Here is a 20,171-nt window from a genome sequence, read left to right on the forward strand (position 1 = left end):
AGGAGGGTAGAGAAAATAGTGCAACAACGAATGAATGAAAACCCAAAATCTCTGTAAATGTTCATTAAAACTAATAAAATTTAATAATTAAAAATTTGCTCAGCATAGAGATTGAATAGGCATGGAAAAAGAATACAATCTTGACACACACCTTTCTTAATTTTAAACCATGCTGTATTCCTTTGCTCCAATTGCACAACAGCTTCTTGGTCTAAATATAGATTTCACATTAGCCCAATTAAATGTTCTGGGATTCCCATTCTTCTCAGAGTCAGCCACAGTTTGTTATGATCCACACAGTCAGATGCCTTTACATACTCAATAAAGCAAAAATAGACATTGTTCTGGTATTCTTTACTTTCAGCCAGGGTTCATCTGACATCACCAATGTTGTCATGGCCTCTTCAACATATTGCGTCAACTTCTAGCAGTTCCTTGTCTATGCACTATTTAAACTGTTTCTGAATGATATCCAGCAGTATTTCACTTGCAGGTGATATTAACGATAATGCTTGGTAATGAACACATTCCATTGGATCACTACTTTCGGGAAAGGGAACAAATATGGATCTCTTCCAGGCAGTTGGCAGGAAGGTGTACTCCAAATTTCCCAGCATAGACTGGTGAGCGCATCCCGGGCTGCATCTGTTAGTTGAAACATGTCAATCGGTATCCCATCAATTAAGATAGACTAGGAAGTAAGGTTGGCTATCCACTTCTTAAGTAGCTGGGCTCTGAAAACCTTATGAACAGTAGAGGAACAAGGATAGTTATAGCACGAGTGGTATAGGTCAGATTGGATGTCAATCAAAATGAGGAAATACAAACATCCTTTCGTAATTTGGAACATGGAATATACCAAATAAGAATGTTGGAAAACTAAGTTTTGGAAAATGAAATGTGTGAACATCGACATTCTAGGCATTAGTGAAACGAGATGGATTAGGTTTGGCTATTCTGAATCCAAAAAATCACAAGGTATACTATGCAAGGAATGAAAATCAGAAGTATCATATTGCATTTATAGTTAAAAAGACATTTTCAAGTTATTTCCTGAAGTACAATGCATACAAGGAAGACCTGTTAATATGACTACTATTCAAATATTTGCTCTTACCTCTAGAGCCAAAAGGAAGAAATTATAAATTTTTACCAAATATAGCAGTCTAAAATTCACCATAATTGGTAAGTGAAATGCAAAAGTTGGAAACAGTGAAGAAGGAATGGTAATCAGAAAGTATGAACCTGGTGACAGAAATTAGTCTGGAAATAGAACAACGGAATTTTGTATGTTTAATGATTTATTCACTGCAAATACCTTTTATTAAAAAACCATAAAGAACAACTTTACAAACGGATCTCACCTGATGGACTGCATAGAAATCACATTGACTGCAATGTGCAAGGAATTATTAGAGAAACTCAATTTCAGCAGTGAAGACCAGGCCAGAGGCAGACTGTAGAACAGAGCATCAATTATCCATGGGCAAGTGCAAATTGAAGCCAAAGAAAAGGAAAAGAAGTCCATGAGAATCAAAACATCCCACCTGGATTTAAAAATCATAAGAATAGAATTGAAGCATTGAACACCAGTGATTGAAGACCAGATGAGCTGTGAGATGACATCAAAGTATCATCCACAAAGAGAGCAAGAGATAATTACAAAGACAGAGGAGAAAGAAAAGACTGAAATAGATGTAAGTAGAGGCTCTGGAAAATTGCACTCGAGTGTTGAGAAGCCAAAACAAAGGGAAAAGATACTGAAGTAAAAGAGTTGAACAGAAGATTTCAAAGGGCAACTCGAGAAGACAAAGCAAAGTATTATAATGGAATGTGGAGAGAGCTAGGACTGGAGAATAATAAAAAGGGAAGAACTTGCTCTGCACTTCTCAAGATGACAGAACTGAAAAATAAATTTAAGCCTTGAGGCACAATATTGAAAGGTGCCATGGGGAATATGTTGAATGATCCAGGAAGCATCAAAAGAAGATAGAATGAGGAAATAAAAAAGAAGATGGAGGGATTACACAGTCACTGCACCACCAAGAATTGACTGACACTGAAAAATTTCAGGAAGAGCCATATGAACAAGAGCCAATGGCAGGGAAGGAAGAAATCAAAGCTGCACTGAAAACATTGGCAAAAAAATGAGGCCCCAGGAATCGATGGGTTATCAATTGACATGTACGTTGCAACACAGAATTCTGCAATCCTCTGATACTTTTGGCTCTTATAAGGACCTTTTTTATTATATCAGGCCCACCCAGATAATCTAGAAAAATCTTCCCAAATCCTTTCTTTAATCACATCTTCAGAATCTCTTTTGCCATAAAAAACAACATCTTGGACAGCTTAGTTGTTATTTAGGGCTCTTGTCGTAGAAATATTTCAAGTAGTTTTAAAAAATAGAAATAAAGAAGGACATTAAAAAAAAATTAAAAGACTAGAAATATACTTTATTACCGTTTAGAAGGTTATTCGTCTGATTTGAGGACATTATCTCTAGGAGTAGGTTGTCTCTGTCATTTGTGGGGGAAGGTTTCTTTTGGTTTCCATAGATAAGGCAGCCTTGATTTAACAGTATCCATTTGGTGTATATTTTTCCCCTCTGTGCTTGCTTACATCCTTCTGGAAAATCTACTCTTTTCCTCTCTCTAAAGTGAGACATTTCAGGCACACCCTCCACTAACAAGGCCACACTGAGACAATTCGGCTTCCAGCTAGGATTATACCTACAGCCATTTCACTGTGGCCCAGTTGATTACAACACAGCCACCCGCTATCTGGTTTCTGGGTTGTAAATCTTTATGGGAGATGACTCATCTGTCTCTTTCGGAGCAGCTGGTGGCCTCAAACCACCGACTTTTTAGTTAGCAATACAGTACTTAATGCTCACTACCAGCAGAATGTCTGAACTCCAGGGGAGGGATCAGAATTCCAACAGGTTTCTTTCTTCTGTGGTGGGGCAAAATTTAACCCATAACAAATGGCTAAACTTTAAATTTATACTGTGGGCTCTGCATTTGTTACTCCAATTGGTCCACATGTCTGTCCCACACTACAAATACATAAAGGACTTGTGACTGCATCACTAGTTTCTAACACATGCTTGTAACTCTTTGTAAAAGTAATGCTTCACCAAACTGGCATTCCCATTCCTGTCTAGCCTGCCTATAGTGTATTATAAATAAATCTACAAACTTGTGTCATTTAAAAACAACATGAACTAAAAGTTTGTCATAAATATAGTCACATGAGTGAAAATTTATAATTAGAAATCCAGTTATATTTATGATGGGATGGGATTAAACTTTCTAAATACTGGGTTCAGTTAGCTCTGATTATTGAGAGCAATGCTTACTTATGGTTGTTACCCTTAAAAGGAACAGCTAATTGCACCTAGTTTAGAAATTACAACTCAACCCTTAAGCAAGGTACTATAAAATGAGTAATGTTCACCAAGTAGGACCTTTAAAAACTATGGTGAATGCCCGAAAACATTGCTGGTCAAAATAAACTTTAAACTGATGGTTGTACAAGAATTTCATGTTAGTACTGAAAAGTCGTACATTACCACGTAGTCGAGTGTATTCTTGCCACCTAGATCCGTTAAATGCAGTCCTTAAAGTGGCATGAAACACTTTCAAGTGTAGTTCTAAATGTATCAAAGCACAAGACTTTCACTACATGACAATTTGACACCACAGACTTGCCAAGTTAGAAGACTCAGAGGCTCTTGAACACTAGATTGAACCTCTTAGCTATCTGATTTTATTACAGATTGGATAAAATCTAGGATATACATCTAGTTATATAAAAGTATTTAAACTTGAATATAGAAATAAGCAAGTGGTTCCCAACCCATCAATTATGATAGATGGAAATGATTTTGAGTTCATTAACTCATCTGAGCACCAATATTATCTACAAACCAAATGTAACCTATACAGAAAATGTAGATGTGGTTGTGATGAAAAACACAAGTCTGCTTTTTTTAAAAAAAAAAAAAAATTCATTTAATTTTTAGCATTTCATTAGTCACTGCGTGGTGGTTGTTGAGTCAGAACCAGCCCATAGCTGACCCTCCAGTGGGTTTTCAGAGGCAGTTAATTATTCCTTCTCCCGTGGAGCTACTGGTGGATTGGAATCTCATGCCTTCAGGATTGCAGCGCAGTTTCTTACCACTAGGCCAGTTTGGGATTAAATTAAAAACTTTAGGGCAACCTTCAAAAAAATTAGTGAACCTGTTCATCAAAATAAAAAGATCATAACAAAAATAAAAAGATTCAGTAAACAACAAGAGTAAGAAAAGAATTGGTAAGAAAAGCAAAATGAACAAAGAAAAGCAAATACAATAAAGGTATCAACAACATCACAAAAGAGTGTGCACCAAAAAGACAGTAATAAAATCATACCTATCAATAAGTGTTAGCCTACTGTAAGTGGGCCAGGGTCAAAGTCTTCCACCTCGAATGAACAGAAATCCAAAGTCTCTGTAAATTTTCATTAAAATTAATAATAATGAAAATATATATAAAGGAAAAAATCATTGACCAGTATAAAATACTATATTTAAGACATGTATAAATACATTATAAAATAATTTTCTATTATATAATAATAAAATATAACATATATTAATGTATATTAAAAATTAAAAAGTCTGTCACCTCCACACCACCCTCAAGTGATTTTAACTCCCAGACCCAGCCCTGTATCAGAAAGCTGGATAATAACCAGGGATGATAGCTAGAAAAAAACCTGATGTCTTTCAGCTGTGGGGAGGGAGAAGAGTGTTGAATATACAGGAGAACAAACAGGTTCACCCTGGAGAGGGTGAAAGCAGGCTGCTCCTTGGAGGCCAGGATTCTGAGGCTTTGTTTGACATATTTAGTGCCTGTTGCAAGGAGAGACCAATCCTTGGAGAAGGACGTCACGCATGGGAGGGTGGAGGGACAGAGAAAGAGAGAAAAACCATTGATGAGATGGATTGATTCAGTGACGGGGGTGATGAGGGTAGGTGTGTCAGAGACAGTAAGGTTGGCACAGGATACAGCAGGTCTCAGGGCTATTGTACGTAGGGTCACTATTTGCAAGTGACTCTATGGCATATAACAAACAACATTAATAAGTACACAGACAGTGAATGGACTAAATATATCAGGCAAGAGAAAAAAGAGCCACAAAATGGATATGAAAGCTGACTCATAGATATGTTGTCTACAAGAGGCATACCTTAGACACAAAGACAGACTAAAAATTGAGGGGAAATGATGTCGGATTCATAGTTAAAAAGACAATTTCAAGATCTATGCTAAAGTATGATGCTGTGAGTGATAAGATGCTATCCATACACATACAAGGAAGATCTGTGAATACTATCATTACTTCAGTTATATGCACCAACAAGTAAACAAAAAAAAAATTTAGGATTTCTACCAATTTCGCAGTCTGAAATAGATTGAACATACAATTCAGATGTATTAAAAATTTAGTGAAATGCAAAAATTGGGAACAGAGTTGGAAATTAAGAACCTGGTGACAAAAATGAGACTGGAAACCAGATGACTGATTTTTTTCTTAATAAAATTTTTATTATATTCTGGTTTACTTACAGAGTTTGCAAACAAAAAAAACCAACAAAGTTTGTAAACATTATTTTTCACACCAGATCTTTCCCATTTCTTTCACCCACCCCTCCTTCTACCCATCAAATTGTGCAACCCTACAAATGTCTGAATTTTGTATAACTTTTTTATTCCTTGCAAATACCATTATTAAGAAACACAAATAGTGACTATATATACGGACCTTACCTGGTCGTCTACACAGAATTAGATTGACTACATCTGTGCAAAGATTCGTTGAAGAAGCTCAATATCAGCACTCAAAATCAGGTGAGGTGCTGACTGTGGAACAGACCATCAACCAGATATGTGCAAGTTCAAACTGAAGCTGACCAAAATACAACCTTGAGTCTCCCACCTGAATTGAAAAACCATCTTAAAAATAGGTTTGAGGAAGATCTGGTGGCCTAGAGCGAAGAAGCTGCACTGCAATCCCGAAGTTTGAATCTACCAGATGCTTGACTGGAGAAGAAGGGGCAATCTCCTCCCATGCCAGCTGGGTCTGATTCAAGAATACACAACGAGAAGGGAAAAAAAGCAAACCTATTCAGGTTTGAGGCACTGAACACTAATGATCAAATACCAGGTGAGTTGTGGGATGACATCAAGGATTTAACCCATAAAGGAAGCCAAAAGTTATTACAAAGACTGAAGAGAAAGAAAAGACCAAAATGAATGTCAGAAGAGACACTGAAAATGGCCTAGAATCGTGAGGAGCCAAAAACAAACAAAAGAAATGATCAGGTAAAATAATTGAACAAATTTCAAAGATCAGCTCGAGAAGACAAAAGAAAGTATAATGAAATATGCAAAGAGCAGGAATCAGAAAGTAGAGAACTTGCTGGGCATTTCTCAAGCTGAGAGAATGTACACATTCACGTCTCAAATCTTGAATGATCCAGAAAGCATCAAAAGATGGAAGGAATACATGAAATAACTGTACGAAAGGAACTGGCTGACAAGGAACCAGTTCAGTAAATACTATATAATCAAAAGTCAACATAACAAAGGTAGTAGTTCAAGCTGTACTGAAGACATTGGGGGAAAAAATAAGGCCCCAGAAACTGACAGAATACCAAATGGCATGTTCCAACAAACAGAGGCAGCCCTGGATGTTCAAAGAAATCTGAAAGACAGCTACCTGGCCAACTGACTAGTTGTTATTATGTGCTAAGTTGACTGCAACTCATCATAACCCTATGCTCCACAGCTCTAAAGCCCACTCTGTCCTGAGCCAATCTCGTCTCTGACACACCCATCCTCATCAAACTAGGTAGTGTGTCAAACCATCTCATCCAAGTTCCTCCTCTCTTGTTCAGTAGGGGTAGCCTGGGGACAGCCAAATCTGATCTCAAAGGTCAGACATAGTCTCTACTCTTCCACATCTACTAATTCCAGCACCAATTATACCGTTCAACTATTCCTTCTGGGTCTGAAATCCATTGTAATAGCCACACAATCTCAAAGAACCATACTCAAGCTTTCCTCAGTCGGAATAGCTTTTCAGGCATGGTAGCAGGTCCTTGTCCTTCAACCTCACGGCTTAGGTCACTTACAAAGTTCTCTTAGTTATGCCAAACCCCTCAGTTCTTCAACAAGCTTGGTTGAAAGCCCCCTGGCTTTGCTCCGTAGGCTGCTCTGTCTTACATTGGTCTGTGGTTCTCCACTGAGGCTACTGACGCTCTTGTCTGGGTTCCAGTCCGACCAGAACAGAAACTTCTGACCCTGGAAAACATGTGCTGCAATCTCTGTTTTATGCACATCTTGTTAGTTCAGGTCTCTACACAGGTTCAAATTGTTTTCCTCTCAAACATTCTTCTAAGTGGTATAGCACTGGTCTGTGCATTGCTGCACAGAGGTAACTCATGGTTGCTGTGATGCTGAAGACTGTGACAGTGATGTGCCAAGCGTGGTAATGGGTACCATGGAGGACAGTGTTGGCTGGAGCTTCCCGATTAAAACAAGCCTGAAAGCAGGAGTGGCATCCACTTCTGAAATGGCTTGCCTCCGGAAATTCCATGTACGAACAGTGCTCAGGCCGTTCGTTCATAGGGTCACAATAAGTCGTCTACGACTAGACGGCACCAAACAACAACAACACACAGTCATGTGTGGAAAGTCAAAGCCAATGGCTAAGAAAGCCATTTTGCCCAATAAATCAGTAACACCACAGAGTTGAAACACGTATTTACGATCTTTTTGAACTCAGCACTCTACACTGTTATAATTGTAGATTCTATTATCTGCCATGTAAAAAAGTAGACTCCAAGAGCAAATTATTCGCTGCATGTTTTTTTCAGTATCTTCTTGGTCGTATGCAATCAATATTTCTAACAAGTCCTTAATGAGGAGGTAAAAATATTTGAAATATAGCAAAAGAAAACAATACTTAAATATAAATCCAAGATCAGTAAGAAGACTAGAAGATATCTGGCAACTTCTTGCCAGCTTCTAAACCGGCCTACTGGATTTGAGAAAAGATGTTCAGAAGTTTCTGCTTTGTTTAGAATCTTTTAAAAATTTTCCCTATTGGGTCAAATGGGACAGAAAGCGATGCTACCAAGCCAAAGATTGGTGACTTTTAATCCGCAGACGTCGGGCTTTTCATTGTTTTTGTTCAGACATTCCTCTAGGTCGTACAGTGGTCACCTGTGGTTGCCGTGAGGCTGAACACTGTGACACTGATGTGTCAAATGCATTAATGATTGGTTACCCAATGCAGACAGAGAGTGGGGTGGAGCTCCCTGATTAAAACAACCTTGGAAGCAGGAGTGGCATCCACTTGCTTGCTTCCGGAAACCCTATGAACCTGGAGAGAGGATGAAAGGCACCCAAGCATTGAGGACTCTCCTTCATAGGGTCGCTATAAGTTGCCTGCACCTCGACGGCAGTTAACAACAATTGGGTCAAATACCAGCTGAAAGCCTGATTTAGCAAACACTATGCAGTTTCATTGTTCTTAGATGCCCTTGAGTTGAGTATGATCCATAGCAACCCTGTGAACAACAGATCTGAACCCTGTCCTCTCCTGTGCCATCCTCACACTTCCTGACGCTAAGCCCCATTGTGGCCATCACTCTGTCAATCCACCTGGTTGAGAGTCCCTCTCTTATGTTGACCTTCCACCTTTCCAAGTGTGATGTCCCTCTCCAAGGAATAACCTTGCCTACCAATATACCTGAAGGGTATGAGATGGAACTTCAACATCTTTGCCTTCAAGGAGCACTCTGGCTGCGCTTTCTCCAAGACATAATTGTTTTTTCTGTTGCCAGTCCATGGAATAGTCACTACTCTTCTCCAACATCACAGCTCAAAAGCATCAATTCTTCTGTTATCCTTATTCATTGTCCAGCTTTCAGATGCATAGCAAGTGACCAGGAAGACCATGGACTGAATCAAGCACACCTTCCTCCTCAAACTTACATCGTTGCTCTTTGTGTTATTATTAAGTGCCATTGAGTTGCTCGTGACTCATAGAGACCTTATGTAAAATAGCTCTGAACCCTACCTTATCCTGAGACAGTCTCACTGACTGACACACGTAGTAATGTCAGTGCCCCAGTTACTGTGTCAATCTATTTCATCCCATGCCTTCTTCTTCTGTGCTTTCCCTCCACCCTTCTAAGCATGTCCTTCTCCAAGGATTGGCCACTCCAGGCCACCTGCCCAAAGTATGTGAGACAGAGCTTCAAAATCCTTGCCTCCAAGGAGAAACTAGGTTTCACCCTCTCCAAAACAGACTTACTTGTTCTTCTGGAGGTCCATGGTAAGTTCAATATTCTTCTCCAGCACAACTCAAAGGCATCAGTTCTTCCACTGTCAGTCTTTGTCCAACTCTGATGCATAGCACGTAATTGCAAAGACCACAGCCTGAATCAGGTGCATCTTGGTCTCCAGACTGACATCATCGCTCTTTAGCACTTTGGAAAGGTCTCTGACAGATTTTTCCAATACAAGTCCTTTTTTGTTTTCCTGAATGCAGGAGGAAGCATTCTGAAATTGTTAATTCCCTCAATGCAATTGGTGCTGCCAATTGGCCCCCTGGTGAGAATCTTTGTCTTCCTGAGGTTGAGCTTCAATTCATATTGAAGCCTAGTCCTTGACCTTTTGCATAATGCAGGTCCCTGATGTATCTTCCTCCAATCCTGATGTCACACTCCTCCTCTTAAAGTCCAGCTACCTGAATGTGGTCTGCATACATACTGAAAAAGTGAGTACAGGACACATCCCTGATGCACTCCCTTCCTAATTTTGAAACCAAGCAGTGTTTCCTTGCTCTGATCTGATGATTTCCTCCTGGTCCAAGTGCAGGTTTTGTATGAGCACAGGCAAGTGTTCTGGGTTTCCCATTCTTCTCAAGGTTAGCCACAATTCTTTGTGATCTACCCAGTCAACTGCCTTTGCACAGTCAATGAAACATAGACATTCCTCTGGTACTCTTTGCTTTCTGCCAAGATCCATCAGACATTAGCACTGTCTCAAGTGCTACAGCCTCTTCTAAACCCAGCTTGTTTCTGACAGTTGTGTCAATGAGTTGTTCCAGTCGTTTTAATAATCTTCAGCAGGATTTTCCTTGTGTATACCAGTAACTGGAAGAGATCTGTATTTCATTCCCCCAAAAAATGTGTTCCAAGAGTCAAACAGTATCATTAATATCACATGCAAGCAAAATACCGCTGAAGATCATCTAAAACAACTACTTTGAAAGAGAACTGCCAGAAGTATATCATTGCTTATGCTGGATGGATCTTGGCAGGGAATACCTGGAAGATGCCCGTTTTATTGCCTCTGCACTGTGTGGATCACAATAAATGATGGCTAACATTGAGAAGAACGGGACTCCCAGAGTGCTTAACCGTGCTCACATGAAACCTATACCTAGAACAGGCTGTTCAGCACAAGGAAACTTGGTTTAAAATAAAGAAGGGTGTTCACCAGGATTGAGTACTTTCTCCGTATCTATTCATTCTTTACGCCGAGTAGATAATTTCGGAAGCTGGACTTTATGAGACAGCAGTGTGAGCGGATTGGATTTAATTTTGTATTTAAAAAGGCATACGATCGCCAATCTGGGGCTGCTTCCAGTTACGGGAGATGAGTGGAGCTGCTGCCCTTGAGCCTGGTTTTTATTGGTTATGGTCATTCTTCCAACTGGCGTAACACTGGTCTGTCAGTTTGCTGTACAGAGGTACTCATGGTTGCTGTAATGGTAAACACTGTGACACAGGTGTGTCAAGTATGATAATGGTTACCCAAGGTGGACAGTGTTTGGTGGAGCTCCCAAATGAAGTTTTGGAAGCAGGAGTGGCATCCACTTCTGAAATAGCTTGCCTCCAGAAACTCTTACAAACTTAGAGAAACGATAAAAGTTATGCATGTTCAGGACTTTTTGTTTATAGGGTTGCTATGAGTCGTCTGTGACTCAACTGCACTTAACGGTTTACAGGGCTACATTAAGAAAACTAAAGTCCATACATACCACTTGGCTAATATGCTACAACTGATGGTAAAAAGACTGAACTTGTCAATCACTTCATCTTACTTGGATCCATAATCAAACCCTTGGGACTAGCAGTCAAAAATCACGATGTCTGCCTTTGGAAATCGGCTATCAGGAACCTCTCTGAAGTGCTTAAGAGCAAGGAGGCCTGATACCAGCCATGGTGTGGTCTTTTTGATTACTTGCTACGCATCGGAATATTGGACAATTGGCTAAGGACGGTGGAGTAATGACTGAGCTGTGGTTTGGAGTGCTGACTATTCCATGGACTGCCTCAAGAACAAGTCTGTTATGGAGCCAAGTGATTCCAGAGTAGCTCCTGGTAAAGCTCGTCTCACATACTTTGGACATGCTGGTAGGAAGGGTCAGTCCTTGGAGGACATCATGCTTAGAAATGTGACGGGTTGGCAAAGGAAAGGAAGATCCTCAACAAGACGGACCAGCATGCTGTGACAATGAATTATAGAAGAGATGGTGAGGACGGCACAGAACGGGACAGAGTTCAGATCTGTTGTCCATAGGGTCACTGAGTCAGTCAACTCTACAGCACAACGACTATTCCGGGAATCTCAACCACAGCCGAGATTAAGAATTCTCTCTGAATTGGTTTAAATGATGTATCTGCAAGAATACTGAAAGCTTTGAAGTTTTAAATCCATAGAAACATTATCAAATACAGTCTGAGGTCACAGGGAATTTGAAAGGTGGAGCACTGTCAGTGACGCTCACACTGACCAAACGACTTGGGTGCTGGGTGCAGTTATGAGTCATTAGAGTTCAAATACCTGGTTAATTTCTTCAAGCCCCTACTGGCCTTACTTTTCTATTATGGTGTGCTGATATAAAATTTGTCCCCAAATACATCCACAGAAGTAAAATAGTCACTCTTCAGTGATTCAGAATTAAGTGCTTAATGTACTTTCTTCTGGTTCCCACAGTACGTTTTGGACAGGTGTGATGATTTGGTCATTCACGCACACATTCAACCATTTCAATCAACTGGTATTAAAGACCACCAACTAGGGCCAAATCCAGTTATGAATGGAAGCAAGACATCAAAGTTTTCAAGAATTACCAGAACTTTTATTTTTGTTTGATTTTATTAAAAAAATAAATATAAAGCTTTTTTTCCTTTAGGGAGAAAAAAAGGAACAAGTTTCATGAAATCAAATAAGCAGTGGTAAGGAGTTTTAACTTGAAAAAGATTGGGAATCACTGGTTTACAAGTTATAATCAAACGAAAGAACTGACTCAAAGTAACAGCCATACTTAGCTGTTTCGTGCCAGCAGCCGCAAACAACAGGATCAGCTAGGGCAAAATAAATAATTGTGTGGAAGCCCTGGTAAGTGCTTAAACAACAGACTGATTCACTGAGATACCAGTAGAAAGAAATCTTGCTCCAAAGAATAAAGAAGGTATGTGGAAATGCAGTAACTGCAAACATCCTAGGAGAAGTTGGTATCTCAAGATATTCATGGTAAATGCCTTTGAGTAACCACTTACACCTTTGTAAATCCAAGTATTTGCTTTGCTTAAGGCGAAGTATACCTAGCTGCTACTTTGAACTGAGGCATTAGCGTATTCACCTACTGGGCTAATTCCAGCTGGGCTAGTGGCACAAATTCCAAGTCTGTGTTTCTATTAAATAAGTAGTGTGAAAATACAGTCAGCCAGGGAACCCAGCTGCATCTGGTAAAGCAGGCCTAAAGCTGGATTACCATTCTTAATCCCAGTCTTAATACTTTTGAGAGTCTACATTGTACAAAGCACAGTAATAAACAGTATCAATCCAGTTGCAGATGTATTTCTTTACTTAAAATGTTAATCTGGCTAGGCTTGGAATCTTCCCCCAAAAGTTAAAACTCCAAAATGTGCCAAATTAGCTGCCTATCACCTTCAAATTCGATACTACATTTTCAATAGCTGGCGTCAGGTAACACAGAATTCTATCTTATGTAACTACTGAGTTAAACATTTTTCTGATGAGAAAATTTTTCAGATAATTCTTTTAAAATATGTAACTGGATTCTCAAGCAAACTCTTTAGAACAGTTCTTTCCCTGGTTGGGTGATGTATTTCAGTCCTACTGACAGAAATAAAATGTCCTGTATCCTATACCTTAGCAATGACAGTTTGGACAGAGAATAAGCACAGTTCTAGTCAGTTTATCACTGTAAAGAAATACAATCCTCACTTTGCTCTCAGCCTTCATTTCATTTGGCCTAACTTCTACCAGGTTCAAGCCGCATTTAATTACTAAGACTGATGTTGATATTAAATGTCTTTTCCTCAATAGCTTGTAATAACATTGCTGACTCTATGTACAAGTGTGAAGGAAAAGATTATGCAACTTATATAGTCTTTCCCACACAGAGTACACTAACAATTAGTAATTAAATAAGTGGTCATTTAAAACTGTTTTCCATAAAGGAAAAACAAAAACACCAAAACCCACCAAGTGAACCTCCCCTCCAAAATTCCCAGAATGAAAACAATCTCACTTTCTAGCTTTTTTTTTTTTTAAAAAAAAAAGAGGGTCTGAAAGTGCCCTATTAATGTCCACTTTGTCTTCCCACCCAGTCCCACCCATCCAAAACCTGCTACAAATGCTGGACTGATAGCAAATAATTTAACAATACCAAGATTTTTCAAATGGAAACAGTGTTACTGACTTCTTCATACTGGATAACAAAATAAGGGTAACTCTGGTCATCATTAAAAATGACAAAAATCTGAGGCTCCAAGAAATTATCCACACAAGAGTCATACAGGTCACTGGTGACACTGCCAGGGTTGACTGGAGGGGGCCTTCTCATGCCATGACTGCCCAGCGTGTATCTGCCAGTCAGAACTTTGGCCAAAAACATGAAATGAACTCCTTTGGAGGACTTCTTAGAAAAGTTATGAGAGTAGCTTGCTTTCTTCGCAAAGTAACTGCCTTGTCCAAACATGGTAGCATGCTTTCCACAAACGCGAGGGTCAAAGTTGTGCTTGCAGATTCCATCCACCACATCCTGGGATGTTCCATGAAACAAATGTCTCTCGTTTATTATTCTGTGCCGGTCAAGCATTTTCCTGTTCATATACTCCTTTTTCCTAATGCAAAGAAATAATGGGGAATTTAGTAGGTATTTAATAGCAGTAAACATAAACCTTACAGTTTCAATGGGGAAGAAATGGAAAATAATTGAGAACAAAATGCCATCAAAGATCATAGAGAACATGTGAACTTTTGCTTTCTCTTCACTGCTCATCTAGTTCTCCCATCTTCTCCTCCTCGGGGTGCCCTCCCTGTCTAACTCCACTGATCTGGGTCTCCCTGGATTCAGAGATTCTTCCAAGCAGCACATACTCTCCTTTGAGCTACACTGATTTGTTTGTTGGTTTGGGAAGCAGCACACACAGCACAAAGGTTAAGAGTGAGGCTGCTTGCTGATACTACACTGCCTGAACTTAAATTCTACCATCATATTTTCTTAGCTGTATGACCGTATGACCTGGGATGAGTTACTAGTTTTCTGTGAGACTCAATGTTCATCTCTATAAAATGTAGATTGCAATAATCCTAACTGTAAGTCTATGGTAAGGATTAAATTAATAAACATATATTTAACTAGTAACAAAAGCAGAACATAGTATTAAGGAAAAGTTCTCAGACAATTCGTACTCTGGTCTCACCTTTTATATTTCTCCCAAAGAAACTGGTTTTGGACTCTCAGTATTTGTAAAATCCTATATTTAAACTCAGGTACAGTCTTGTGAAAGAGATTGTAAATGATCCGGTAACTTTTGTCCTCTGCAGAAACAGGCACTTGGATAAAGTCCTGAGATGGATGCATATACACCCAAGTTTCCGGGTAAAAATTTGCCGAGGTGACCACATCTGGGCAGATGATTTCTGATGAAGAGGTTGCTTCAACAGGTGGAGGGGCCTGTGCAGGAACCCCACCAAGAGTCCTGGGAGAGGAGAAAACAAAAGGTGACTTAAAACTCTCAGAAGTAGGTGCATCTCACATCAAAATGCTCTGTACTAACCTCTAGAATAATCAGAAAACTAAAAAATGCTGTTTATTTAAGAGAAGAGGAAACTGTAAAGCAAACACTAACTGTACATGGATAACCTATTATTAGCTTCTTCCTGGCCTCCTCCCTGTGGAGAAAACTCTGGAATGTACTGCTGCAAGGCAAGCAAGCAAGAGCCAATTTATAAATATCTTTGCTTTCTGGGTACTAGATTCCTCTTTTGCTTATACTCTTAAAGAAACTTTGTTCATATGCTTTTTCCACACTTTGCTGCTAAGGGGGTGAGGGGAATCATCACTAATGGAAAAGGGACACAGAAGTTAGAAAATTTTTAAGTTCATTTTGATTTTGCCGTAAAAACAAAATCATAAAGAATCTATTGAAATTATTTGGCATTTGCTTCATTTTCCAATGTATCAAAGCTATCATAATACAATCCAAACAATACAGATTTGGATGTTCCAATCACTAGGAATTCCAACCACTGGAATATATAATCCCTGAAATGAAATTAGTTTCATTTTACAAATTTAAATGAGCAGAAGCTTCTAAAGAATATGCTCTTATTTATTCCTGCTTGATTAAATGCTTACATTTAAATTGTATATCCTGGCCATTTTTACAAGAGAAAAGGAAGAAAGGGGGAGCCGGCTGCCGAGACCCACTTTCAGGAAAGGTGCACTGTGCACTCATATGCGCACAGCGCTCACTAGGAAGCACTAAACAAATGAGAAATCAGGAACCTGGATTTTACAATTTTGTGACACTTAGGACATGCTTTAATTTCCAAAGAACCTATCACCATCACTATGTATCACCTGTTTGTAATTACAGATCATTACACAAATCATCTTAAGAGCCCTGCAAGATGGTTTGGCTATTCCCACTTTTCAAACTAAAGAAACAGAAGCAAGTTCAGATGTTAAATAATTTGCTCCAGCATAGGTAGCAAATAGGAGAGATGGAATTTGAATCCAATGCAATCTGGACTTTGTCCATCCAAGATATCCTTCATAATTTAAATATTTTTAACAAGGTCTCAAAATAACAGAGGAATATGAAGATTCTACCCCAGGCTTGTCCAACCCCCTTTACACCACATCATCACAGTTTTGGGTTTCTTTTTTTTTTCCTTTAAAGAGACAGACTGAAAAGAAGCCAAAAGGTAAGCAAGCACAAGTGCCTTCTTCAAGTGGCTATATCTGTGGTTTCAAGTCCTCAAAACTCCCTTTGTGAGATGCATTCCTGGGTGGATCCTGGATTTACCCAGTCTCCCAGCAGCATTATATTCAAAGCAGACTTAAGGGATGCTGAATTATCTAACCTTCACAAAAGCAATCACAAAATTCCTGTCCTAAGAGCCTGGACATTCTTCTGGAGTCCTAGTTCATAAATAAGAGGCAATTCATTAGATTCTCAAAGCCTTAACTGCTTAAATATCCATGACTACTGTGGACATATGGAAGGAAAACACAGGATAAGCTCTTTGTTTTTGTCCTCGTCTACCTGGCCAATTGACTGGAAGAGATCCCTATTCACAAGAAAGGTGGACCAACAGAACGGAAAATATCCAACAGTTATCATTAATATGCCATGCAAGTAAATATTGTTGAAATTCATTCAAAAGCTGCTAGAACAATACCCTGATAGGGAACTACCAGAAGTACAAACTAGTTTTAGAAGAGGCTGCAGCACCAGGGATACCACTGAGGATGTCAGATGGATCTGGTTGAAAGCAGAGAATACCAGAAGACTGTCCTCTGTATTTGTGCTTTACTGACTATGCAAACACATCTGACTGCACGGATCATAACAAATTCTGGCTCACACTGAGAAGAATGGGAATCCCAGAACACGTAATTGTATTCCTAAGAAATCTGTACCTAGACCAAGAGGCTGTGGTGGAAACACTGCATGGTTTAAGATCAGGAAAGATACACATCAGGGTTGTATTCTTTCTCCATACCTATTCAATCTGAACCCTAAGCAAATAATCCGTGAAGCCAGACTCTATGAAGAAGAATGTAGCATCAAGATTAGAGGAAGACTCATCAACAATCTGCATTATGCTAATGATACAACTTTGCTTATTCAAAGCGAGGAGGATACGAAATGCTTACTGCAGAAGATCAAGGACAGCTTTTGGTTTATATCTCAACATGAAGAAGACAAGACCCTCATCTCTGGCCCAACAGTCAACATTAAGATAGATGGGGGGAAAAGGATGAAAGTTGCCAATGAGTTCATCTTGCTTGGATGGCCAATCAATACCCTTGCTACAAGCAGTCAGGAGACCAAGAGACCTATTATTGCACTGGACAAGCCTGCTGTCAGAGACTATTACCAAAATACTGAAGAGCAATGATGTCAGAAAACTAAAGTGAACCTGCTTCAGGCTTCTCAGTAACCTGCTATACATCAAAGAGCTGCACAATGAATAAGGATGATAGAAGAATTGATGCCTCTGACTTGTGGTGCTGGAAGAGTACTGAACATGGACTGTCAAGAAAACAAGCAGCTCTCCCTAGAAAGGGTACAGCCAGAGTGCTCCTTGGAGGCAAGGATGACAAAGCTTCATCTTTCATACCTCAATATGCAGCCAGGTTGAGGCTATTCCTTGGCTTGGAAAGATACAGGGTCAGCAAAGAGGAGGAAGACCCCCCAATGAGATGGACTGATACTGTGATGTCAGCTTTGGATTCTAGGGTCTCAAGAGATGACAATGGTGTCATAAGATAGAGCAAGTTGCAGGATGGCGGTTCAGAGGGTAGATGAGTCAGAATCAACTCGATGGCACCCAACAGCAGCAACCACCACCACCTCGGCTCTGAAAAAGCTGTTAAGACTCAGCCAACCAGCTTTTCCAGGATTTTGAAGGGCTGATGCAGTTTTTGTTTGAGTAAGCAAGGTTAAGATTCTCCCTAACGCTCTTTGCCCAAAACAGGTATTAAGCTATTTCAGCACATATTGAAAACCTAACACTGCTTCTCTCTGCCCCAAAATCAATTCTATAAAATTACTTTTCTATAAAATTTTATATAAAATTATTTTTTATATCTTTTCCTTCTGGAGGAATGGAGGAAGTGGTGGCCCATTATTACATACACATGCTTAAAGGGGACCCAGTAAATAATTATCATTTATTAGATCCTAAATTAGATTATATACAATAGCATTCATTCCAACCCAAATATTCTTTTAACAAGTAAAGATGCTAACTAGGGAGCTCTGCTGGCTTGGTGATCACTCTGCCAGACCAAAGGCATGTGGTTCGCATCCACCAGCTTGTGGGAGACAGTTGGGCAATCTCTTCTTGTGCAATTTACCGGCTCAGACAACCAAAAGTCGAGTCAGCTATGAGTTGGTTCTGAGTTGATGGTATGTAACAGGCTAAAATGTAAAATGCATTAAGCACCTGTACAATGAACTTCTATATTCTAGTTAAAACACATACTCCTGGTACGCATAGATATGCCTTTATTTTTTGAGAACAGAGTATGTATTCAGCTCATGCGCATTCCAGTGCCGTAATGCCTATGTTAGAGGACTATTCCAATCTCTTTCAGAGTCAGGGTCAAAGGGTACTGAATTTGTATCCACAGACCTCTAAAGAATGAATTTTCAGAAGCCAATTCATCTTTTATCATTTTCCTTCCCTTCTCCATTTTAAAAGATGGTTCCTAAGCAAACTTTCATAATGAAGTGAAATTTTATCATTTAATTCTTTGTTAGTGGGAGCCAAAGAAACCACATCAGGTCTTCTGACGGCCGAAATGATCTCACAGGTTGGATGACCTGAAAGAAACACAAGCCAGCAAACCTCTTAAATCACAGACGTCTGCCTACGCACCTATAGCTCAGCTATCGGAAGAATATGAACGAGTACCTCCCCTCTTTTATCAACCTGATTAAAAAGCAGCAGGGAAACCTCATTTTCAAAGTGCCAAATTTGTAGACATATTCATAAATGAAGTTAGCCTCCCACACACCTCACCTCCTCTGGCATTTCAGATTCCTTAACAATTGTGGTCTTCTTACCACCTACATTTTTTTGGTTTGTTTTTACCCTTTGCATTTAATAACACTAAAAACAAAACAACTAAAAACTTTGTGGCCTAGCACAACCAACCATCTAGAACACAGGTGGCTTCCTCCTCCTCTGTCTCCTTCCTGGGCAGTCCCTGAGAACAGTCCCAGATCACAGGACAGAGTATATCAATTTCTGAGATGATCACTGGGCCCCAGGGAACCTGCTTCTTTTCTGCTCCTTTCTGGTTAAAATGTCTGCATAATATCTTTAATGTGTTGTGCTAGCTCTTTATACCTGATTATCATTATTCCAGAAAGGAAGACCAAAATAGGAAATATAACAAAGGGGAAAGAATGACATATTTCTGCTCTTATACGCCTGTATAACAAATAAGACTCTAGTTATTAATATTAATCTACTTTTGCACTTATTTTTTTCTAGCTCTTAAATTTTCACACTGAACAAGGCTAAAATTGCTAAGAGAAGGAAGGAAGCTTACCCTTGACAAATAGCGCATTACATTGCTGTTATAAAATAGGAGAGGAGAGAGATACTGCTGTTTCCAGGGAATCTGATTTCTTTATATGTATGACAATATATGGGCATTAAATGTATGGAAACAATGTGAAACAAGAGGGGCACTGCAAGGTGGACTGAGAGAAGGGGAGGGGGAAAAGAAGTGCAACAATGAATGAAAACCCAACCTTTCTGTACATTTTTATTAAAATCACAGTAAAAAATTTTAAGAGCCCCCCCAAAAAACATTACTTTTTTTTAAAAAAAGATAAAATAATGAAAAATAAAAACCAAAACAAAACCCCGAACCAAAAAACCCCACCAAAACAAAACAAAAATCCAACACCTCCCCACCCCCCCAAAAACAGAAACGGGAGGGGCCCTTACTCTCACAAAAGCTATGTTTCACTTGACCAGCTTAGCACAGGGCAAACTGTCTCACTAATAAGCCCCACTAACAAAACAATCCTAACC

The 20,171-nt window shown here is 39.4% G+C and overlaps 1 protein-coding gene across 1 annotated transcript in view; it reads right to left on the reverse strand.

Moving 5' to 3' along the window:
- Positions 1-13,655: 13,655 nt before the first annotated feature.
- Positions 13,656-20,171, reverse strand: part of TIPARP (TCDD-inducible poly(ADP-ribose) polymerase) — a 31,654-nt gene continuing 25,138 nt past the window's right edge. Inside the window, exons 4-5 of the mRNA XM_006897773.1 lie at positions 14,807-15,085; positions 13,656-14,224 (exon numbers count right to left, since the gene is read on the reverse strand). Coding sequence (XP_006897835.1) covers positions 13,777-14,224; positions 14,807-15,085 — 727 coding nt within the window. The 3' untranslated portion in view covers positions 13,656-13,776. The remainder of the gene's footprint in view (positions 14,225-14,806; positions 15,086-20,171) is intronic.

This window comes from Elephantulus edwardii, unplaced genomic scaffold (genome assembly GCF_000299155.1).
Source record: "Elephantulus edwardii isolate Elephantulus edwardi_28Jun2011 unplaced genomic scaffold, EleEdw1.0 scaffold00215, whole genome shotgun sequence".
Lineage (NCBI taxonomy): Eukaryota > Metazoa > Chordata > Mammalia > Macroscelidea > Macroscelididae > Elephantulus > Elephantulus edwardii.